At 48.3% G+C, this 24,938-nt stretch overlaps 2 protein-coding genes across 3 annotated transcripts in view; one reads left to right on the plus strand and one right to left on the minus strand.

The window, feature by feature from the left end:
* Window positions 1-7,862, minus strand: part of COL6A1 (collagen type VI alpha 1 chain) — a 115,306-nt gene extending 107,444 nt beyond the window's left edge. The window contains exons 1-2 of the mRNA XM_069616051.1: window positions 7,473-7,862; window positions 5,582-5,662 (exon numbers count right to left, since the gene is read on the minus strand). Of these exons, the coding sequence (XP_069472152.1) occupies window positions 5,582-5,662; window positions 7,473-7,653 (262 nt within the window). The 5' untranslated portion in view covers window positions 7,654-7,862. The remainder of the gene's footprint in view (window positions 1-5,581; window positions 5,663-7,472) is intronic.
* Window positions 7,863-7,962: 100 nt separating this feature from the next.
* The window catches only part of LOC138488767 (uncharacterized), a 74,788-nt gene continuing 57,812 nt past the window's right edge, over window positions 7,963-24,938 (plus strand). Inside the window, exon 1 of one of the 2 annotated variants that reach the window (XM_069616049.1) lies at window positions 7,963-8,076. The gene's annotated coding sequence lies outside the window, so the exon portion shown is untranslated. Of the gene's footprint in view, window positions 8,077-8,113; window positions 8,283-24,938 lie in introns of those variants that run through there. The other variant, XM_069616050.1, reaches the window with a different exon arrangement.

The following is a 24,938-nucleotide window of genomic DNA, read 5'->3' on the forward strand; positions in this document are numbered from 1 at the left end:
ACCTAAAAGATGCTTGGGTCCTCCTGCTCCTTAAGAAACCAACACTTGACCCATGCATACCTACCAACTATCGCCCTATGACTACTGTCCCTTTTCTCCTCAAAATCCTAGACAGAGCAGCGCACTTACAAATCCAAAACTATCTCGAAACCTACAAACTTCTAAGATTGCGCCAATCCGGCTTCCGTCCGTGTCACAGAACAGAATCTGCTCTCCTTGACCTCAAAATACAGATGGACGAAACTAAAGGCCTTGGTAAATTAGCCCTCCTTCTGTTGCTTGATCTCTAGGCAGCCTTCGACATGGTGGATCACAAAATCCTTTGCCATCACCTTTGCCATCACCACTAACAGCTGCCTCACCGTAGCCAGGGCCCTCATTGTCTCTAGATTAGACTATTGCAATTCACTATTCGCTGGAACCGCCATAGGCAATGTAAAAAAATTATGAGTTATTCAAAACAATGCCCTTAGAGCAACACTGCACATCCTAAAAAGAGATCCTTTTTCCGCGGCTAGAAAGAATGCCCACTGGCTCCCCATCAGGGATCGAATTCAATTCAAAACTCTCACACACAAATGTGTGGCCCACACTGGCCCAAAATACCTATCCAATAAAATCATGAAATCTCAATCCAACATACCTACAAGAGCCTCCCACTCCCATTGTCTATCTATACCTAGATTCAAACTCCAAAAATCAGGAGGCTGCAGTTTCTCGCTGGTGGCAGCCAAATATTGGAATGCCGTACCATCTCACCTAAGAGCTGAAACCTCACTCTGGTCCTTCCGTAAAAGATTCAAAACAGGGCTTTCCTCTAATTGCGCATAACCTCCTGCTAGCCTCTTTTCAGCCCAGCCAATGCAGTGAACCTAGGTAACGTATTTTAAGTAATGAATAATGTGTCTGTACTAACATTGCTCCTATTTAAAATTAATTCAATCAACCACGCCCCTGTAACCAGTGCCTTGTTGCCTTGTGTTCATGAATTTGCTACTGTAACTGTGCTAACATCAACTGTGCTCAAGCTTAACTCAATTGCGATTTCTGTAAACAGCGCCTAGTTGCCCCGGGTTTTGTGTGCTCTACAAATGACAAAAATAAATAAATAAATAAATGTATGAGAAAAATGTGCATACATTTAGAATCACTGCATGCAAATGTATCTGATGAATATTAATGAGGGACATCCACATACTGAAAACCCGACATGGATCCGGCCGTTGAGGTCTGGAGTTCGACAACGGTGAAACCAATTTCGCGGAGATTTTGGGCCTTAATTGGGGAAGTTGGTAGTCAATTTAGAAAGTCTTGGGTATCTGCTAGAGCACATCAATGGTGGACAATACATAAAAATGGAACAACGAAATACAAACATCACAGGGCAACGTCAACATCACTATTGTAAATTACAACCAGCTGGCATAACTCGAAATGAAGCCGTCCTTGATCTCTGCAAAATTCAGTGTGGAGTTATGATTTCCCGCCCTTTAGACCAACACAGGCCTTGGGCTCTTATGGGGGCTCGTGAAAAGTGAAGCTCTTCCAAGCAACAGGGGCTTCAAGGAGCCCACACCCAAGAACCCTCACCAATACCAAGTAGGTAGCCGTGGCATCCAAAAAAAGGACTGTGCAAGTATTACCTAATCTGGTCTCAACCTGTGTCTCGAGGCAATTTCGGCAGGTCCAGACTTCAGCCACATGGGTGGGGAACTGGGTGCACAAACACAACTTTGGAGTCATTACTATGAGCTTAGCTAGAACTGGAGGCCCAGGGCACACTGGGATTTTAGGTAAAAGAGGGGGGGGGTGCAGAGACTGGGAATCCAAGGAAGTACTAGGACCTATGGCTGCACTGGATTTAAGACTGGGGAAGGAAGGAAGGAGGGAAGGAAGGAAGGAAGGAAGGAAGGAAGGAAGGAAGGAAGGAAGGAAGGAAGGAAGGAAGGAAGGAAGGAAGGAAGGAAGGAAGGAAGGAAGGAAGGAAGGAAGGAAGGAAGGAAGGAAGGAAGGAAGGAAGGAAGGAAGGAAGGAAGGAAGGAAGGAAGGAAGGAAGGAAGGAAGGAAGGAAGGAAGGAAGGAAGGAAGGAAGGAAGGAAGGAAGGAAGGAAGGAAGGAAGGAAGGAAGGAAGGAAGGAAGGAAGGAAGGGAGGGAGGGAGGGAGGGAGGGAGGGAGGGAGGGAGGGAGGGAGGGAGGGAGGGAGGGAGGGAGGGAGGGAGGGAGAAGGAGGGAGGAAAAGGAAGGAAGGAAGGAAGGTAGGGAGGGAAGGAGGGAGGAACGAAGGGAGGGAAGGAGAAGAGGTGAAATGAGGTGATTCTGTGTACGGTCTTGAGATTCTCCCAGTGAATGAAACTACCCCTGGGTCCCTAGAATCTCCCCCATGCTGGGAGCTGTGCTGGGAGAATAAGAAAGGACAGCAACTCCTCCTGTGACAGAGCTCGAGGATCACTGTGCGCTGATTGTGTGTTTACAAATGCCACATCATTTCTAAACAGCACAAACAGGTGATAACATGTACAAGAACACGCCTCAAAAGAGGGCATAACTCAACCATGACACACACCATACCGCACTACCTTAGAACTCTACAGCACGCACGATGCTGCTCGCAGAATGCAACTGAGCACTGGCCGAGCACACCGTATGCAGCTGTGGGCATGCAACACAAAGCTTGCCACGCTGCCCTATCTCTGCGCTGTGCACCTGCATCAACAACATGCTGCAGCTACTCGGTACAATCCCTCAGTCCCGGGAGAGCGTTCGCCGCCCGATGCTGTAGCAATTACACAACACGCAGCACAACTCCGCGGATATACAACATGTTGCAACGCGCAGCTCACACCTGTGGTGGTACAACATGCATCCCATCACTGCCTCTGTGGGCCATACAGCCTTGCACAACAGATATATGCGAGAAACAGCACTGCAGCTGTGCAGCATGCATTACGGCGCTCCATTCATCTCACGTGCCACATCGCCCTGCATGTACCACTGCCACGCACCACAGTGGCTGCACGAGCGATAGCATGTTACTAGCAAGCATACCGGATACTGCACCACACGGTGTGTGGGGAGAGAGAGGAGGAGAGGGGAGAGAGAAAGGGAGAGAAAGAAAGAGAGCGGGAGAGAGACAGAGAGCTGGAGAGGGAGAGAGACAAAGAGAGAGAGAGGGAGAGAAAGAGACGGAGAGGGAGAGAGAGGGGGGAGTGAGAGAGAGGGGAGAGGGAAAGAAATCGAGAGAGAGGGGGAAAGAGAGGCATAAAGAGAGAGAGGGGGGAAGAGAGACAGAGAGAGGGGGAGAAAGGCAGAGCGAGGGAGAGAGACAGAGAGACGGTGAGAAAGAGAGAGAGAGGGAGAGAAAGAGAGAGAGGGGGAAGAGAGAGAGGGGGAGAAGGGGGAGGGAGAGGGAGAGAGACAGGGAGAGAGGGGGAAGAGAGAGATAGAGAGAGAGAGAGGAAGAGAGAGAGACAGAGAGAGAGAGGGGGGAGAGAGAGAGGGGAGAGAAAGACAGAGAGAAAGAGAGAGAGCGGGAGAGAGACAGAGAGCTGGAGAGGGAGAGAGACAAAGAGAGAGAGAGAGGGAGAGAAAGAGACGGAGAGGGAGAGAGAGGGGGGAGAGAGAGAGAGGGGAGAGGGAAAGAAATCGAGAGAGAGGGGGAAAGAGAGGCATAAAGAGAGAGAGGGGGGAAGAGAGACAGAGAGAGGGGGAGAAAGGCAGAGCGAGGGAGAGAGACAGAGAGACGGTGAGAAAGAGAGAGAGAGGGAGAGAAAGAGAGAGAGAGGGGGAAGAGGGAGAGGGGGAGAGGGGGAGGGAGAGGGAGAGAGACAGGGAGAGAGGGGGAAGAGAGAGATAGAGAGAGAGAGAGAGAGAGAGAGAGAGAGGAAGAGAGAGAGACAGAGAGAGAGAGGGGGGAGAGAGAGAGGGGAGAGAAAGACAGAGAGAAAGAGAGAGAGCGGGAGAGAGACAGAGAGCTGGAGAGGGAGAGAGACAAAGAGAGAGAGAGAGGGAGAGAAAGAGACGGAGAGGGAGAGGGAGAGGGGGAGGGAGAGAGAGAGGGGAGAGGGAAAGAAAGCGAGAGAGAGGGGGAAAGAGAGGCATAAAGAGAGAGAGAGGGGGAAGAGAGACAGAGAGAGGGGGAGAAAGGCAGAGCGAGGGAGAGAGACAGAGAGACGGTGAGAAAGAGAGAGAGAGGGAGAGAAAGAGAGAAAGAGAGAGGGGGAAGAGAGAGGGGAAGAGGGGGGAGAGAGAGGGAGAGAGACAGGGAGAGAGGGGGAAGAGAGAGAGAGAGACAGAGAGGAAGAGAGAGAGACAGAGAGAGAGGGGGAAGAGAGAGAGGGGAGAGAGAGAGAGCGGGAGAGAGAGAGAAAGACACAGAGAAAGAGCAGAGATAGTGAAAGAGAGAGCGGGAGAGAGGGAAAGACAGAGACAGCGTGAGAGAGGGGGAGAGAGGGATAGAGAGAGCGGGAGAGAGACAGCGGGGAAAGAGAGAGAAAGAGAGAGAGGGAAAGAAAGAGACAGGGTGAGAGAGGAGCAGAGACGGAGAGAGAGAGAGAGAGAGAGAGAGAGGGAGAGAGAGCACTGCATCGCTTCTATAAGGAGGACATACATCCCCGTTTCTTTATGTCAAGAAACAGCACTGCATATTTCGAATCTATAGGTAGCACCCTGAATCCTATATACGCACACCACTGCCACGTTATTGCGCACGGCAATACGACATGCCGTACAGCACTCTATCCGATATGCAGCAAAGTGTTGTGTCTTTTCGACATACAGGACAGCACTATCTAAACGAAATACAACGCCGCACATCATCCACACAACACAGAGGCGAGCAGCACTGCACCCAATGGATACACGGCTGTGCAGTGTCGGCATGCTACACCCCACGGCATCCTCACAGCACAGAGTACAGCGCGGCAGCTGCACCACCTGCCGTGACACATATAACATAAGGAATGGCATGACGCTGCACATACATGACATATAGCATGGAAGTGCACATGTATGACACAGTACTGAACTATGACTTACAGTGCATCACTGCACACATAAGACATGCAGCAGCACTGCACTCATAGTGTGCTGTCCTGGTGCTATATAGTGAACAATCTAAACATGGGATAAGTGCTGCACACACTGCACACACACACATAGTGAAAGGGGTCTACTGGCATGTGGCTAATGGCATGCTGGAGGTGCAGCCGCAGGTGTAACATGCAAGCATGGTACATGCCCAGGGCGTAAAATGCATGTCTACATGACATGCAACATGCCGACATGTTCAGAGGTGCAACATGGCGGAATGCGACATGCCAGATGCGTAACATGCTGGCATGTGACATGTCAAAGGTGCAACATGCCAAGTGAGGTATGTGACATTCTAGGTGGGTAGCATGCCAGTATCCATCCAACATGCTGACATGCTAGCCTGTGACACGACGGAGGTATGTCATGCATGGGACATGCCAGAGGTGTAACACGTCGACGTGCAACATGCCAGAGGTGCGCGGATGGAAATGTTTGCGTGAAGGTAAGTGAGGTGCCACTGGTGAGTGAACAATGGAGTGGTCTCTTCACCTCTTGCCTCCTGAGGGGATGGCCAGGGCAGCGGGCACCGCCCTGCTCCCCAATATTCTGCATCCCCGTAATCTGCCGGCTCTTGAATCATTAAAGAAAGAAGGTGTGAATGAAACAGCATCAGAGCCGCGCGGGCAGAGCGCTCGAGAGCAGCCGAGGGAGGGTGTGCAGGGGAACAGCGCTCCCTACAGGCTCCGCTCCGACAGGGCCGGTAACTGGCGCGAGCGAGGGATGGGCGCAAGCCTTCTGCTACAACCTCTGCCGGTGGAACGGGAAGCCCCCCACATCTCCAGCCCAGGCTCCTTCTGTTGGAGCCACAGCTCCGTCCCTGGGCCTGGGCCGGCCCTCCAGTGTCCATCCCTGGCCCCCCGGCTGCCCCGGAAACAGAGGCCCGGCCATTGGTAGCCGAACGGCCCCAGTGTGAGAGAGGCTGCCCCTGGCACGTCAGGCGTGCAAAGTAATGCCAACACTACCCCTAAAAGATGAGACATCCTGCTCGGGACTGGTCAAGGCTGCCAGTACTGTACCGGGTCTGGTATTATGGTATAGGTACTCAGTCCGGCCGAACAGTGCACACTCAATTGCAACCTGCGGCCTATAGGCGCCCGCGCTGCCCTTAAACCCACAGTCACCCCTCCAAATAGAGCCGGCACTTCCCCTATAACCGTGCAGCAGGCGTGCAAGTGTCCAGGCGTCCGCCTAGTCCTAATAGAAGTATAGGCGCGTCCCTGCTGGCGAGCGCGGGCTCCGCTGTCCGCTTAAATGCACAGTGGCCCGATCCTAAGGGCCATTATTGTCCAATTAATAGTACAGCAGCCTTGCTGAGAAGCGCCCGCCAAGTCTAAATGAGGAGCACCCGCCCGGCTCCGTCTGGGAAGGGTCAGTGCCGTTCCGTGAACGGCAAAGCATCCCTTGCGAGGAACCTCAGCAGAGTCCCGTCAACACACCGGCGCTGCCGCTAAGACGCCTCTGCGCCGACAGCCCTGCCACCCTGTCCCCGCACTGAGAACTGCCTGCATAGTCACATGAAAAGCACGGCGACACTTCTGCAAAGTGGCTGCAGTCTTCCTGCGAACACATGCGGGTGGCACTATGCCCTGAAAAAGTACAACAGCCCTCCCCGCCCACAGCAATGTCTAAGGTGTGTACCACTAAATGAAGAGCAGCCCTGCTAGTAAGTGCGTGGGCTACGGTTCAGTTAAAGAGAAGGGGTTGCTTCTCTTCATTAACAGCACAGCACCCCGCCCGGGAAGGGGTTCTCCTGCACTACTGCACGTGTTTGAGTCCTGTTGGGTGTCCAATGCGTCCCTTTTTTGGGGGTGGGGGCGTGTGAAGCCCCACCTTGAAAATCAAGCAGTCCGCCGGGGCTCGCTCCTCTGAGCGCTCAGGTACATAATACCTCAGGCGAGTGTGTCGCGACTCGTGACCCAGGCGGGACAGGAGGCGCGACTACAGCCAGGGGGAGATATCACGCCGGGCATGTTGGGGGCTCTGTGGGGATGCATAGGTGGGCCCGCTCTCTCTGGGGCGTGCAGCAGAAGCTCGGCGATGAGGGGGTCCCCCTGGCAGGAGAACCCTGTGTCCAACCCGCCGTTGGAGGCGATTTCCCCGCCCTCCGGAAAGACCCAAGGCCTAGGGTACCATAGCGCCTGGAGGTGAGGAGGGCGAAGAGGAGCACTTCTTATCGCACCTCTATTCCCTGGGTTTCTTAAACTATACACGTGAATAACCCTGCACTACTGCAACCCGTACCCCCTTTGAGCGCAATATACTACTGAGGGTGGGGGGGGGGGGTATAATCAGAGGGGCTACACCCCCTCCTGTGGGCGCCTATACCTGTGGGTCTGCTCCGAATGCCCCATCCTCTGGGGCAGTGAGAGGACCCTCTTACCTTGGAAGGCCGACCCCTTGTTGGGGGCGACAATGGTGGTGTCTCCCCCGGTCCCGCTCTCAGGCCCCACGGGTCGTTGCCCCCCCGGCCGCTGGCCGCCCCCGGGCCTCTGCTGAGCCAAGGTCCCGTGGCATAGCAGGCAGAGCTGCAGCAGCGCGAGCAGCGAGTCTCTCTGGAACATTCTCAAGCTGTCACCAGCTCTGACATGGGGCTGAGGTACAGCACGAGCAGGGCACAGGGAGAGCAGAGACTGGGGTCCGGGGCTCTTGGAGGCAGGACAGGACTAAATGCCGGCAGGGCTCCGGGCCTGGAGAGGGGAGAGGGTGGGGACAGAGGGAGGGGAGAGAAAGGCAGAGGGGCAGAACTCAGGCAAGTGGGAAGGACGGAGGGGTGGAGGGTACATCTCAGAAGGGTGGCGGCAAAAGTTATGAGTGGGAGGGAAACGACGAATAGAAGGACGGAGGGGAGAGGGAGGAGAGCACGAGGCATGGGGGCACCGGAGGGATATTGGCTGAGAAAGAAAGTGGGCGGTAGAAAAAAAAAGTCAGGGAAAGAGGGAAGCGCTCTGGAGGAGAACCTAGATACACATTGACAAAACTAAAAGGTTTGGCTTTTTCTATTCTGTTGTGCGCAGCTTGAAAACGAGATTTGCCCACATGTTGTCGTGATTGTGTGCGCATGGAAGCCAAAGCAGTGCTGCTGGCAGCTGATAATCTCAGCAGGAAAGCTGCTGTGCCCGTGGTCGGGATCCGTAAAGGGATCACATACCGATTTAGGGAAGTGAGCGGAGGGTTTTACCCTCATAGTGAGGTAGGTTACAGTCAATTGGTTGGACTAGTATACCTTGTACGTAATTCCTGCGGGGACACACTGTTGTATCTTTGTGCCTGTGGTCGCGGCAGTCATATGCTCAGTGGTGGGACACTACTGGCACTTGTGAAGCAGTGTTGCTGTACTTTTAATAACACGTTATGGTGGCAGTTACATCACTTATTTTAGCAAGGATGATCTTTTCACAATTGAGCACTGCCTGCAGTCCCAGAAGAGTGGCCAAAGAATTAATGGGTGCTGAGCCTTTCCTTGGGAGTGCGGGGAGGGGAGGGAAGTGGGCAGCTGCCTGGGCACGGGATCAGCGGGTCCCACTCTTCCCTGTGAGACTTCTGAGCTCGGATAGAAGACCTCTCCTTCTATTTGCTCCCCCCGCCCCCACCCCTACACTTTGCATTTCAAGCAGGTAGAGGGACTGCCTTGCAAGGCCCCACTGACACATCTGTAAAACATCCTTTAAGCATTGCTACGATGGCGGCCGGCAGGGGCGCAAGTAGGCCGCAATTTCACGTCACATGGAAGGGGAGGGACCTGTTTCACAGACCTTGTGGGCGGTGCATATTTACTCGCGTTGGGCCCCATTCCCATTTCCCAAAGGAATGTTTTTGGGCATACTCAGCTGGGGTCCAAAAGGACTCTGGATGCATGGTTCAAACCCTAGCGACGATTCACACAGCTAACATCTGAAAGCTTATTAACAGGGACCCCGATGATCAGACCCGACCAGGCGTGAAGACAGCCTCAACATTTTGGAGGGCTGGGTAGAAGTTTTGAAAGCAGGCAGTGAGTGGGGCCATTAACCTCATTACACTGTCGACCCCACAGCCTCCCCCTCAGCCCACATGGCTGAATAGCTACTAAGCCTTTCTCAGGCCCATTAGAGGTCTCTTTCACCCAAGTCCAGATGCAATTTATTTTCAAAACGATGCTAATCATTGGAGGAGTGGGCCCTCTAAAAGTTGCCAAGCCCCACAGTTAAGCCTTTGGCTTCACCATGGAGCATTGGTCCCCTTGAAGAAGCATGTTTACAGGTGTGCTGGCCACCTATCCATAGCTGTGAGGTTAGCTGGCACATGGAAAGGGAGGCACCCCGGAAGTCGGTATGTCGAGCATGCCCTTATCCAGGAGTTGGCTGTGGGTGGTGGCATGCTGTAACGGTTTTAGAACACAGCACACTCCACCCAGAGACTCTTTCCACTGACAATGAATGTAGCGCACAATAAAAACGCTTTTTATCTTTATTGATTCTTGGATTCTACTTTGAGAAGGCACCCAACCCGTCTCACACCCCCCTTAACAAATACCCCGTGTCGCAATGAACTATGAACCAGGCCAGTGTGTACAATGAAATATTTATTAATTTTTAGAATTCAAAGAAAATCAAGCAAAGAAAAATTAGCGCAGCAGCCACCACAGTGTGGCAGTATACATGCAAAAATCCCACAATACAGATACTTCACACTCCTAACATAAGATACATACACCTTTAATAGAAACGGAAAGACAATAACTTTTCTTCAAAATAACAGATAGCACACAGGTTAGGCACTCCCCCTGCAACATTTCCCCCAAACACCTGCTGACTAAATTCTTTATGAATGGAAAGCAGCTGCAAGGAGTCAGAAAGAAGAGGGAAACATCAGATTTAAAATTCAGCCCACCACCCCAAGATGGGAGGCCAGAAAAAAAGATGAAAACCTTCAAAAGGAGCAAAATGGCATACTCAGATTTTACTTGTTACTTGTATCTCAGTTTACAATTGCGGTAGGATAGGTAGGACAGAAATTTGTGTGGCTGCACTTAGGAGACAAGGAAGTTTACAGGCTACTGAGCAAGGCACCAAAGCAACGTGACACAGGTAAGGAAATCGATTTTGGGGTGGAAAACAATGCAGAAGAAAACACACATGGCAGAATTGCAACTCTTATTTTTCACAGGCTTCAAAATGACAAGCAGCTAAGAATAAGGGGCTTAGATGTCAAAATCGGAAATTGGTTTTTGGGATGAGAAACAAAGGCACATAGGAGGTAGGATTCTGAGGGGAAAGGATTACTCTTAATAGGGTGATGGTGTGGGTTTTACTATGGGAAATGCAAGTCAGATTTTATTTTAAAAAAAGCAACATACACAGGCGAATTCAATTTTTGTTGCACAATGACTGGTTCTACTGATACTATATTTTAAGGACTATAATTATTAAAGAAAGGCAATTGACGTGAGGTGGTTGATTTTGAATTGCAACCAGCTCACCGTGAATCTCTTTATAGGGGAATTAATTAATTAATTTCAAAATGGTACTAGGGATTTACACAGATAACAGAAAGAATTATAAAAGGAATACACTAACAGATATGGACGAACAGAGATTCTTCTAAGGAAAGGTGAACAAATGTTATTGGCAATTTGGGATTTTGGATGGGATTTTAGTAGGACTTGAATAGGATGCAAGGGTAAAAGAGCGGGATATGCAGTTTTTGGGTACTTGGTGATGTGATACTTACAAGATACGCTTGAGTTTGGTAATTTGGACAGCCAGCAAGGTCTCTGGACTGCGGGCCAAGGATCTGGTCACAGGGACAGAAGGGTCAAGAGATCTGGTGACTGAGACAGCTGGGCTTCCCTGGATGGGATGTGGGAGAGCTAGGCAAGGTCTGGTCACTATGGACAGCTGGGCTCTCCTGGATGGGATCAGCTGCCTTTCCTCCTTTCTCCCTGGATTATTGGGGATGCCTGGATCTGGATAGGTGGTTCTGCCTGGATGAAATCAGCTGCCTCGGGATCTGGTTTTTGAGTTTTTTGAATTTCATGTGTTTCTCTGACTCCCGTTTATATAGCCAGAGTGACATCATAGAATTTTACAATCTGGGGGGAAGTACTCTGGAGTTACTCCTATCCTAAAATAGGTCAGGCTACTGGTGTTCCCTCCTCCCCCTGAGCTGATTGGTTCAGGGGAAATGACATCATTTTATGTGTGAGCATTTATGACTTCCTTTGTCTCACAAAGCCTATTTCTTGACAAAATGAGTTATGGATCAAAACATCAGATTTACACTAGTCACCATCATAAAAACAGATATGCCGATTCCATATTTCACAGGGAATTGGATAGTCTGATCTCCGACTCTGTGTGAAATAGCATCGCTTTTTGGCACAATTTTGCCATTATAAGGAGAAGCATCATTTTTAAAAGTCATTAACTACATACATGCCCACTACTATTCCGCATATGTTCACCAAGTTTTATGTCTGCATCATTTATACTTCACCCAGAAATGCGTTTTTATGCCATTCCAGTTCCCCAGGTGCTAGAAACCTGTATTGGGTCTCATTTTGCTTGTTTAAAAATAACATAAAATACTGGCATAATATCAAATTATTGCTTATTTAGGGTGCTGAAACAACTGTCTTAATGTTCAACAGTTCTTTTAAATTCAATGGACTGGATTAGCCACCGTGTGGGCGGTCTGGCCATCCCCACAACCAAATTGTCTTCCCCTGGATCAGCCTGAACAAAGGGTTTCCATGATGCCATTTGAAGTCATGCAGTTGGGGCTGGGACTGGGTGTAGAAGGAAATCACACCTCTTGGTGAATTACTAGTTCCCCTTGGGTCCTTTGTTCCTTTCTGTAGGGATGCTGGAAAGTCTGACGAGGCTGAAAACCTCCACACTTTGGGCCTTTCATATGCCCATGGGGGCTAGTTCATTTGTGAAGGTAATTCTTTCCGCATCGGAGGCAATGCACCTTTGAAGTAAATGCCTGGTCCAAAAACCTGTTCGTCTGGTTTCAATGTTTTTTTTCTTTCTTTCAACAGAAACCAAGTCTTTTTGGGAAAAAATATCATACACATTTTATAGCAAAACCCCCATCCCCACATATTCAATCCCATTTCTGTGTGCGCAGAGGTTGTAATTGTATTTCGCTTTCAAACAGCATTCCCCTGATGTGTAAAAGCATCGGTTTACACGTGGGTTCATTTTTCCTTTTTATGTCAAGTCACAAATGCGGTTTCTGCTGCACACAGTTCCTTTCTGATTAACCTTCTGGAGGGCTTTTACATTAGACTATGGGTTCATGGACACAAAAGTATCTTGTAAGGAATCCCTTTGAAATTGACATGGGAGCAGAGAGAGAGAGACACGCTTTTTCTTTACTTTGCTGTAATTTCGAGTGCTGGTCTATTTCAAAAGGAAATCTTAGCCGTGCTGACTGAAAACAGAATTCTTGCTCTGCATGTACCCTTTCAGTGCAAACAATGACGTTCTGGAAGGTATTGCCTTACTTCATGGCAATCAGATGAAATACACAACAGGGCTGTGTTTAATGGAGCAAAACTTTGTGGTGTTTAAAATGAAAGGAGGAACAAATTGTAATACCGTCTTGAATGCAGTTCATTTTTCTTGTGCTTGATTTGAAGCAAAAACAAATGCAGCCATTTTTTGGGGTGACAGTGTTCAAAGCTCGCCCCACCTGTGCCAAAGAGAACAGAACACAGCTGTTTCTGGGTGAAATGATGAAATGCGACTTTGCGGGGAAGGGAATTTCTGTTAAGGCTGGTAAATGTACCCTCACATATTCCCCCCTTGCTCTGCTGTGACTTTTTGTTGAGGGAAGAGCAGGGCAGAGTGGGGTTCATTTGGTGGAATCCTCCATCCTCAGGGAGCGGCACTTCTAGATTCCCTTCCGTTTTCTGGTGGGAGGGTATGGAGCAGCACCCTCTTTCCTTCCTTCCTTTCCAGGACCCCGGGGAGATCCTCACCAGGTTAGGAGGTAATGGAGTTAATCATCTAATAGAAGATAGATAAAAACAGGTTTTAGGATTTTTCAATGACAGTATTCCTGGAAGATTTACAACAGTGAAACAATGATTACAGTTACAATTTTTCGGTGATCTCTTTCTCACATTTTGACCATAACATCACAAATTACTCAACAGGAACAGGTCAACAACTTGACTTTTAAAACACCTTTTTTCATTTTTACAGTAACACTAAATAAAAATACCCCCTGTTAGATAAATATACCTATGCACACAAATACTTCCCTCTGCTTTTTCTTTTCCTTTCTCCTCATTCTACCAATGGTTCCTCTGTTTGATTTTCATTTGGCTCATCAATCAGCTGCAAAGTGTGTCTGGGGTGACAACTTTTTAACTGATTGATGTGGGCCCATTTCTCTTCTGACAGCTCTCCTTTGGGCATGCGGATCTTGTAGGCGATAGGTGAAATTTTGTCTACAATTTCAAAGGGACCCCACCAGGAGGGGAGGAATTTTCTCTCCTTAGTCTGGTTCCTCTGCAAATTGTATAAGTAGACCCTGTCTCCTACTTTATATTCTTTTTTTAGATGTTTTTAAGTTTTAGTGGGTTTTTATCCCCTCTGACGATTTCTCCAGATTCCGCTGAGCATACGCAAAACCATGCTGAAGGTGTATTCTTAGATTCTCAATATATTCATGTGTTGTGGAGGCGTTAATCAGGGTCTGCTCTTGTGTTCTATTGAGCAGATGCCGAGGTAGCACCATTTTTAGTCCAGTCATTAGCTCAAATGGAGACACTTTGGTCACAGAAGATGGTGTAGATCTGATGGCCATCAGGACAAGCAGTAATTGGATGTCCCAACTTGGCCCAGAATCCGCCACAAACTTCTTAAGAATGCTCACAATGGTATTATTGTACCTCTTAACTCCCCCACTAGAGGATTGGTGGTATGCAATATGAAGTTTTCTCTTTACCCAAAGTATCTCCCACATCTTTGTCATCACTTTTCTGATGAAGTCACTTCCTTGGTCTGACTCAATCCTGTGGGGTAGGGCAAAGCGCGAGAAGATGTGGTTGATCGTCAGGGAAGTTGCTGTTTCTGGCTTGCAATTTGGGTCCGGGAGACATGCCTCCCATTTGGTAAATAAGCATGTTACTGTTAACATGTACTTGTTCCCACTAGAGGAGCGAATCACGGGCCCGATGAAGTCTACTTGTAAATCTGACCAGGGCAGAGTCATCCCCCTCTTCTGGAGGGGAGCTCTGTGTGTGAGTGGACCTTGCTAAAATTGTGCACAGACAAGACACCCCTTCAAATATTGGTTGAGGTCCTGCCCCATGTGTGGCAAGTATGCAACCTCCTGAAAGATTTCTGAAGTAGTGTGAAACACCTGATCACCGGCTGTGGCCGTGACTTAGCATCAGGCTTTGAATGAGGTTGGTACCACCCACTGGTTACATCCAGAGATGGATCTCCTTACCAGCAAACCGTCTTGGATTCGGAACATTTTGGGAAACTTCATCAACACCCGGAGATCCTCTTTCTCAATGTAATTGGGTTCCGGAAAGTTCACAGGGTCCTCAATGTGTTGGTAATATTTCCCAATGATCAGCTCCTCTTTTTTTGCAGTGATTAAATCAGCATCTGGGGTCTCCTTACTCCACTGGGCAGTTGAGAGTTCATTGTGGGCAAGTGATTGAGACCTGGTGACAGCAGTGACCTGGATTTCCCCCAACAGGGACTCGATCTCAAGGAGTTCCCGCTGGATGGCCCTGGTTTTGGCCAACTGATCAGCCAGGTAATTTCCAGTTTTGTCTGGTCCCTCTATTCTAGAATGACCCTTAATCTTTTTCCAATAGATGATCATCCCATTAGAGGTGACCAGATCATCAATATTTTGCATGAGTTTGCCATGCTTGAGTGGTTTATTTGCACACAGCATGCCTCTGGTTTTCCAATTGATCAGGTGCTCCACGAACGCGTTTTGGATATAATCTGAATCAGTGAATATGACCAGTTTGTTGAGTCGGTGTTGCATGGCAGTGAGGATGGCCTGGTGAACTGCCATCAACTTCGCCACCTGACTACTGCTGGGACCGATCTTGTACCCAGCGGAGGGTTCCAGTGCATCATCTACCCAGGCGTTCCCAACACAGCAACCAGTTCCTTTTCCGCATTGTTGTCAACATGGTAGGAGCACCCGTCCACATAAACTGTGAGCATCACCTTGCACGTGACTTCTTCAAAGGCCTTGTGCGGTTAATTCAGGTACGCCTCCATGTTGTCTTGGGTTTTGAGACTTTCGTCCTCGAGACAGTTTTCTCAGGCACAATCATGCAAGTCAGCCAAACCTTACGAAAGGGGACACTTCTTGTTTTGGGCATATCTGACCTCCACAGGAAAGCCTTACATGGACAGAATCCAGGAAGTAATTCTGGAATTACTAACATTTCCTGCCTGGATTCTGTCACTTTGGAGGTATTGCAAAGGCTGTTGCAGAGTCTCCACTATGATGTGCTCCCCATGGATGAACGGGCGTTAATTTTTCAATGCTCACACCGTTGGCAGGAATGCCTTCTCACAATCTTTGCATTTTTCCCCCACAGAGGAAAAAGTCTTACTTGCATAGGAGATGACTCTATTGACCTTGTCATGCTTTTGAAATAATACTGCTGTTATGCATGTATTTCAAGATCCCCGTCTCCAAGAAGAACTCCTTGTTTTTGACGGGGTAAGCTAGACAAGGCGCTTGTGAGAGGCTTCTTTTGAGTTGTTTCACTGCCTCGGCTTGTTCTGGACCCCACTCCCACTTGACCCCCCTTTAACAAATGGACCAGGGGTTTTGTGACCTCTGCGTAATCCTCAATAAACTTCCTACTGTAATTAGTCAGTCCAAGAAGTCTCCTTAGTTCACGCAGAGTTGTGGGGTCTTTTAGTTTCAGTAGTACTTCTACTTTCTTTGCTGGGGACAGAGACCCTTAAGGTGTGATTTCATGTCCCAAGAAGTTTACACGGGTCCTATATCACTGTGCCTTCTGGATGGACAGTTTTGCTCCGGCAACCTTCAACTGGGTCAGAACAGAGCGGATTTCCGCTATGTGTTCCTCCACAGTTCAGCTTTTAATCAGGACATCATCCACATAGGCCAGGTTACCCCTTTCACCCAAGTCGGGCATGGGCTTCTGTAGAAAGATGTTGAATTCATTGCAGGAGTTTATGTATCCAAAGGAAGTTTGGGTCCATGTGTACTGCTGCCCCCGAAGGTGAAGGCCAGTTCGTACTGGTCCTCCCTACTGACGGGTATTGTCCAGTATCCATTGGTCAGGTCAATGGTGGTGTACACCATTGACGCCTGGATCTGGGACAGTCCCTGGGCAATGTAGGGAAGAGGCCATCGGGACATGTGAACCCATTTGTTCAGCTCACTAAGGTCTGCGCAAAGTCTCCATTGGCCATTTGGTTTTAAAATCCCCAGTACTGGATTATTAAAGGTACTGTGGGCTGGACGAATTATCCCACGGGACTCTATGTATTTTATGATTTCTGTAAGGGACTCCATAAAAGCGAGAGGCAAGCAATATTGCTTCAGGAATACAGGAGTCATTCCAAGGTCCGTGGGAATTGAGGTAGAATGTATCTCGGTGCGGCCAGAGTTGTACGAGTCCACAGCAAAGATATTTTGAAAATCTAAAAACAGCTGTTTCAATTTTTGCTTTTGTTCCTCGGTCTCACAGGCATCAGCGTGGTTGACCCATTCTTCAACCATCTGTCTGAAGCCTGCGAAGACCTCGGGTACCGCAATCTCAGCAGCTTCCTCCAGCAGTGTGGAGAGATGGTGAGGGTGTTGATCTGGACAGAGGGTTTCAGGTAGGAGAGGCAGTAATTGTGGAAGTGGAATATCACCTCATCTTTCCTGATGTCACATGTCACTTCTTCCCCCCCATAAGGGCAGGAAGAGTACAACAGGAAATTCCCCCCTTGCCGGGTGAAGATCCTTTCTGGCAGTATGTCATTGTCACAGTCATAGCAGTCATTGGGGATTGGTCCTATGATTTCATTCCCTAAGTCAGTGGAAAATGCTGGTCATCAACCAACATTCAAATAAAGATGTCTGCGCCCAGAGAAATACTCCTAGGGCCGCTGTTATCCTCCAATATTGGAATGGTGCTGTGTTCTTAGTCCGCTAATGGTGTCGGGTTCAACCCCAACCCCTGCTGTTGGAGATGGGAATTAAGGTGTACATAAGCGTCTGGGTTTTGGAGTTTCTGTCCTCTTTTCAGTTTGAGGTCAAGTGGAAATTGTTGGGTTCGTCCTGGGATGGTGACCTCCTCTCCAATTTGAATTTCAACTGCATATGGTAGCAATTGAGCTCACCGGAATGCCTTTTCAGAATCATCAAAGCCCATAGGGTTGCCCCCAGTCGGGACCAGGCCATGTAATTTATGAGGTCCAAATTAATTGTGAACCGATTGAGAATGTCACTGCCTAAATATAATGCAGAAGGGAGATCTCGCATGACCCAACAATTATGCTCTATGCTTTGATCACCTATGGACATTTTTAGCATACACCTGCTAGGCAGGAGATGGTCGGAATTGGAAGTTTACAGGCCGATTTCCCACTTATCAACTAATTTAAATGTGGGAATGGTCGGATCTTTTGGGAGTTTCCTGAACCACCTTCGCTGATGAAGCTTTTTCCAATATTCAGGCACACTCTGGCAAGAACAGCCCCCCCCCCATTTAACTGAATAGGGAGAAAAAGCTGTTGGTCCATTTTTGGAATTTCAGCCAAGTTTTGAGCTGTTTTTTCATCAGTTTTCACTAAAGGACTTGGATTTTCAAATTGGGGATCAGTATAAAATTTCAAGGTATTTCCTTTCTGTGTGGAATACCACATTAAACTGGATTGAAGGTTGATTTTCACGAATGGAGAGGAGCTCCCATCACCATTTGTTGTCCTACAGTAATGTCAGGTATTTGATTGTTTTGAAAATGGAACCCAATTTGGTCGGATCGTTGTTCAATCATGTAGCATGTGCCATTTAAACTCTAAAAATCTCTACCAAAGCCATCTTACTCTGCGACCTCAATCTCAGTCTCACCGACCCCAAGGACAAAGCAGCCTCAGCCCTTGCTAGGGAACTCAAAGACCTTGGCTTTACACAAAAAGTCACTCACCCCACCCATTCTAAAGTCCGCAACCTTGACTGGGTGGCAGACCACAACTGCTCCTTCACCATAACCTCCAACCTGGCTTACCCCTGGATGGATCACAACTGCATCCAATTCTCCATCTCCACTAAGCCCACCACCAATCCACTCTCCTATGCCCCCCCCCCCCAGCTATGGTCAGAAGCTCAAAAACCTGACAACAAAAAACCTCCAGCCCTTCCTAGATGTCAAGGAATTGAAACCCACTTATGCTAATGACCCCAAAACCCTTGCTGACATCTACGCTCTTCCTCTCGCTAGAGCCATTAATGGTATAGCCCTGACTGAAGCTAAAAAAGAGAAAAAATCCATGAACATCAACTCTTGGTTTACGGATGACTTACTAGTCCTCCACTCAAACAAATGTGCTGCCCTAACCAACTGGCAGTCCAACCCATGTGACTCCACCAATGAAGAATTCAAAAGAACCTCAACACATTATACAAAAGCTCTCTTCCTTGCCAAATCCAATGCCATCAACCTCTGAATCTCTAAAGCCAACTCCAAATCCAACTTCAAAGATCTCACCACCTTGCCCACCAGTCCCGATGAAATCATTAAAGCCGAAGTTTGGTGCACAAGTATACAGGCAGCACTTCTAAACAAAATCTCTATTCTCCAAGACAAAATACAATCACAATGCAACACATTACCTAAGTCCGACTCTAACCCCCCCTGCCACACCCGCCACACCCACGCAGAAGTCCCCCCACTCATTTCATTTAGAGACGTCTCTGTAACCGAAGTCACAGCTCTCATCCAGCACCTCAAACCATCTACATGCAAAGGTGACATCTGTCCACCCAGCATTATTAATGATAGTGTTGACTCCTTGGCCCCCCTCATCACTGCATTCATTAATGCATCATTTACCTCAGGTATCATCCCATCCAGTCTAAAAGAAGCCTGGGTCTGCCCCCTTCAGAAAAAGCCCTTCCCTGATCTCTCCTCCCCTAACAACTACCGCCCCATCACCACCGTCCCATTCCTGCTTAAGATCCAAGATAAAGCCACCCACAATCAAATCCAGCACTTCCTTGAAACCAACTCCATCCGAGGCAAAAGACAATCTGGATTCCGCAAAGACCATGGCACCAAAACTGCTCTCCTGGACTTAGAAACCAAATAACCAAGATGATGGACAAAGGTAATCCAGCCCTCCTACTGCTACTGGACTTATCAGCCGCATTTGACCTCATCAATCACAAAATACTTACTTCCCGCCTGACCAATGCAGCCCACTTTTCTGAACAGGCCTCCTCATGGATAACCTCCTTCCTAGAAGGTAGAGCCATGAAAGTCTTCTCAGATTTGGCCAACGCTGTTCCCACCACCACACACTGCGGTGTTCCCCAGGGCTCATGCACTGTGCCGACCCTCTACAACCTGTTATCAAGCCCCTTTTTGACAAGCTGGACTCCCTCGGCATAACTTACACCAACTATGCCGATGACACACAAGTTCTCCTTCCCCTTACTGGCTCGTATGGGCACGACTCTGCAGCCCTTCTCCAAATATACTCCACCATCCAAACTTGAATGGCCAATGGACTATGCCTCAATGGAGACAAAACAGAGATCATTCTCTTAGGCCCAAAAGAAATACTGGACAAACTGAACCAAAAGTACGGCAAATTCATCATTGATAACACCACCATCCCTGTCTCTTCCTCAGTGAAGACCCTTGAACAGATAGGTCAGTGACATTGCCTCCACCTCTGCCCAAACCACCAAACTAATAAACGCTATCAAACGCTTCCTCTCCAACCAAAACTGCCTCTCTATCGCCCGGCCAACAATTGATAATAAGTTAGATTACAGTAATGTTCTCCTTGCAGGCCCCTCAGTTAAAAACCTAAACCGGCTCCAAACTGTCTACAATAACACGCTCAGGGCAGCACTAAACATCCCCAAAAGAGATCACATCACACAAGCCAGACGAGATGCCCACTGGCTCCCGGTTAAGGAAAGAATTGCATTTAAGACTCTAACCTTAACTCACAAATGCCTTAGCCTTTCTGCCCACTCCTACCTATTCGAAACCATCAGCAGCGACACCTCTGCACGTCCCAGAAGAACGCACCACGCTAGCCAACTGCACATCCCGCCCATCAAAAGGGCTAAAGCAGGGGGTATAGGCTTCCCTCCCTTCGCTCACAAACTTTGGAACGCCCTGCCCAATGCTCTTCGAGCTGAAACTTCCCTCACTGCTTTCCACAAAAGCCTCAAAACCACACTATTCAACTGACACTCCCACTGTTACCTGCCGAACCTTGCACCCTTTTGTATTGACTGTAACCACGTATGTATAACCATTTTTTCACTGTAAGAGTGCCACGATGCCTCAGGGCTGCTGTGTGCTATACAAATGTTAATAAATAAATAAATAAATAAACTGACATAGTTGATGCTTTATTTTAATTTTATTGGCCGGTTAGCCTGAATCCAGAGGATCTTGTTGACACAGACTATCAGGGAAGACAACCTCCAAAGGAGGTCATTCCCTAACGGACAGGGGGTCCCCTCTGGAATCACGACTATGACCGGGGGATCCACCTTGTGTCGCCCAATTTTAATCTCCAGATCCAGAGTCTTCTCGATGGGAATTTCATTCCCGTCGAAGTTCTGGAGTTGTCCAGGAAGAGGGGTGAGAGGGATCTGGTGTCTCTCCCACCTTCCTGAATTTAGCTGCTCAAAGGCCCTTTTGGACAGAAGAGTGGCTTGGGATCCGGTGTCCAACAGTGCTAAAAATGCGCATTTCCCTTGCACTCGGACGGGGGCATAGAACCTACCTCTTTCTCCTCCAAGGGGCAAAGGAAATGGGCTTTTTGGGCAAGCTGGGCAGTTAGTTTCTTTATTTTGGACTCCGACACTGTGGGGTTTTGGACAGTTGTCTGTGTAGGAGTTCAGGAATCTGTAAAGAAAATTTGGCATCCTGAAATGGGTGGGATTTCAGAATCACCTTTTTCTCTTAGCTTTGTGCTGTCCCCCTTTACCTGGAGACAGTCACTAGAACCAGTTTGTGGAGAGGATCCCTCAGTGATCGTTATTTTCTCTAGTTGACATTTCTGGGGTTCAGGGATGGGCGATTCTGAATCAGTCCCCACACCTACCCAGTCTGCATTATGTTCTTTTGGGACCGATTTTTCTTTGGGAGGAATTCCCCCGTCCTTGAAGGAGAAGACTTTCTTTCTAGAATCCTCCAAGGATTCTTCCCCTTCAAACTGGAGGACACTGACTGCCTCCACAAAATGGGCCTTTTTGGTCTCTTTGTTGCTCCTACCCACCATCTGTTCCCTGGGTTGCAGATTTTTGGGGGCAGGACATTTAAGTTCCGGTTCTGAGGTGTGTAGGGTCTTTTCACATGTAAGGAAGGACGCTTCCTCTAGCGCTTTGCATCCCCCTTCCTCCCGTGCCTCCTCCTCTGAACCGATTGGTTGTCGGGGTTCTCTCGCCGGCATTTTTCCCGGGTGCCAGACCCTTGGTTTCAGTTATTCTGAGCCGCCATGTTTATCTGAGGGTTCTGCTGAGCCCTCAACATGCGAGTCAGATCTTGAGTTAGGTTCTGTACCTGGCGCTCCAGCTGGGACACCCGCTCTGGCTTCTACGGGGGTCTTGTGTCAAATCTGGGTTGCTCTCAGGAAGGGTAACTATCCCTTCTCACGGAGTAACCTGTGTACTGGGGGTTTCCTTCCACCATTGGCTTCCCCTCTCCCAGATTTGGTGATCTAGACTCCTGAAAGCTGACAGAGTAAGGAGGGCTGTCCTGCATAATGGGGTTTTGAGGGTACCTGGGGAAGAAACTTAAACCAGAATTTGGGAGATTACTGCCCTCCTGGGGGAAGTTTGGAGGGAAGCTTCCTGAAGCCGTACTCACCTGATAGGATCCGTCCCTTGGGCCGGTGCAGTCCACACATACCCCAAGGTGGGTCTGTTGCCCTTGTACCTAGGGCTGATGTAATTGGCAGAGTTAGGGGCACATTTGTGGGGTAGCCTACCTGACTCCCACCTGTTTGTGATTGGTCAGAGGGTCTTCTCTGCCTCTGATTTGGTTGGTTTTGGGAAGGTGTATTTTTAGGCCCCCCAATTTCTAGGTCCAAAATGGGGGTAATCTTCTCCTCTGCCACCTTGGCAGCAGTGGGGGTGTTGGTTGGTTTGGGGTTTTTGGTTGGAGTTTTATTTTCTACAGGCTTTTGGACTCCGGGTAGCTTGCTCTATTACCCAGTCCAGGATCCTGTTATCTTGGAAATCCCTTACCAACTGTGTCATGATGTATTTTGGGAGTGCATGAAAATAGGTATTTATAAATGTCCTACTATTTGTGTGCACCTGCCTAGTAGTTTGCACAAATGCCTGTTTTAGTTCCTGAACAAATTCTCCTGGGCCCTGATCCTCTCCACACTTCAGATTGTAGGCAACGTTGCGGGCCTCCTGGGGGTTTCTGTTTGTAGAGAAGTGCTTCAAGATGGCTGCCTTATAGGTGGACTACCTTGAATGGTTCTGGTCTTCCAGTCCAGCAAAGAAGCTGGAGTACTCTGGAGAGAACGTCCATTTTGAAAGTTCTATGGAATTCTGGTCATTTTTAATGCTGGTCGTATAGCTCCAGATGCTCCCAGACAGAATATTTGGCCTTTTCGTGGTTCAAAGTCATGAAACTCCTAATAGCTTTTATCTGTCTGATGGGGTCTTTCACCAGAATTTTCTTTTGTTAGTCTTCTTTTGCCTCTGCACTTAAGTCCATTCGCCCTCTGCTGCTATTTGAGGTTCCATTCCTATCTTCTAGGCGGTCCCTAATTCTTTGAGCTTGGGAGCTTCTCCCAGAATGATGGGGCCTAGTCTCATCTCCCCTGTTGTGCTTTGTGCTCTCTGGGTCATTCTCCTTGGACTCCCTGTTTCGCACAGGAGAGTAGTCTTCTGACTTGGCAGAGAACTCCCCTCACCTCCCTGATTGGGTGGAGGTTTTCAGAATACTCTTTTGGGTCCTCAACTCAGACTCTTTTTTTCTCTGCAAAGCGAACCAAGTGGTTCCATTCTATCTGAAGTCATGCTCCCTGATTTTCTCATCATAGGAGCTTTCCTGGTCAGATCCATCAGCCATGACATTTTTGAACCTGAACAGGGACGCCTGTTCAGTATCTGATGGACGCTGACCTATCAGCTCAATCATGCTGGGCCTAATTGAGTCTGGCTGCCTCATGGATCCCGGCAGACATGAAGTCAAAAGTGCCTAGTGTGTACAAGGTGGTGAGTGGGTTTGAGGCCCTTGGTACAGAGGGTATCACACTGTGATCAGGGGTTGCCCTGCCATTCTCTGACTGTTCGGGGTCCCTCAGGTTTTGATTCAACCCAGCACACTCTTTTTCTAATTTCCCAAATGTTTCCTTCCCAGCCTCTACCTCTTAATAGTAGTCAAAGGCCTTAGCCCTTTGCTCTACTATCAGCGCTTGACTGACCCCTATTACTTCCCCTTTTGCTGCTAACTGGCGCTGGAGTCCCATTATCTCATCACATCACAAAGTGCCTCATTGTCTTTTGTGCTTCTTGTATTCCCTGGGAACACTAAGACCATTTTTGTTGCAAGAGATGCATCTCCTGCTTCAGCACATTTTTGGCTTGGGTGGTCTCTTCCAGATCACCTTTTACTTGTCTCATATGCCCCATAACATTTTTGTACACTACTTTCAGTTCATTCAGTTCCTGGAGGTCTGACTCTCTTTTCTGTAGGTCTGTTTTTAATTTGTGCACTTCCTGGTATAAGGCATCTTTTTCCTGATACAGGGTGCCAATCTGTTCAGTCAGTTCATCTCTTTATTATTTTATAGCGCCTAATTTCTGGCGCTCCTGGTCAAATTCTGTTTGGGACTGGAGTTCCTTAATAATTAACTTATTACTCTCCTCTTCCAATTTCTCTATCTGTTTTTGTAAAGTGGTTATCTGCTCTGAGCATGCTCTGTTATATTTTATTTGTTGATTCAATTTTAGTTGACTCTCTTCCAGAGAGTCAACCTTTTCCTGACACTCCCCTTTTAATGTATCTAATTGGGCCTCTTGCTCTGAATTCTTTTGTCGTTGTACAGCCAACTCTTCTTTGGGCTACTTCATTTCAAATTCTACCTCTGAATTCTGACTCTCTTGCAATTTTTTGTCCACCTGCTTTAATTCCCCCTGGGTTTGATTTAAGAGGTCAGACTGATTTTGTTCGAAGGTTATACTTTCTTGGTATTTTTCTTCCCTAACCACCATGTGGAGGTGTATGTAGGCAGTGAATTGGGTCCTTTTAAGCTGTTCCTCTTTAACATTCTGAGCCATATAAAACTCAGTCATGGCTTGATGTAACAGGCCACTGTCCTGCCACATATCCACGCTTGTGGAGGTGACCTGTTGCATCATGCGGGATAGCCAGGCTTCCTGCTCCTGTTCTGCCCATTCCCCTCTAATGAATAGATTGGACAGAAGGTGCTGCCTAGTCATATTAATCTCTACGTTGCTCATTATGAAGAGTGTTCTTCCTTTATTTAATTATCTATGCAAGGACAAATCTGTACTCTACTTTTGTCTAGTTTAGGGTTAAGTTTACTTTATTTTGGACACACAGGCCTGATACATAGGATATAAGTTTTGGGATGGCGCCTTTGCAGTGTAACACAGTTTTCTAACCACCAAAAGC

This window comes from Ambystoma mexicanum, chromosome 9 (genome assembly GCF_040938575.1).
Source record: "Ambystoma mexicanum isolate Mex_15411 chromosome 9, UKY_AmexF1_1, whole genome shotgun sequence".
NCBI lineage: Eukaryota > Metazoa > Chordata > Amphibia > Caudata > Ambystomatidae > Ambystoma > Ambystoma mexicanum.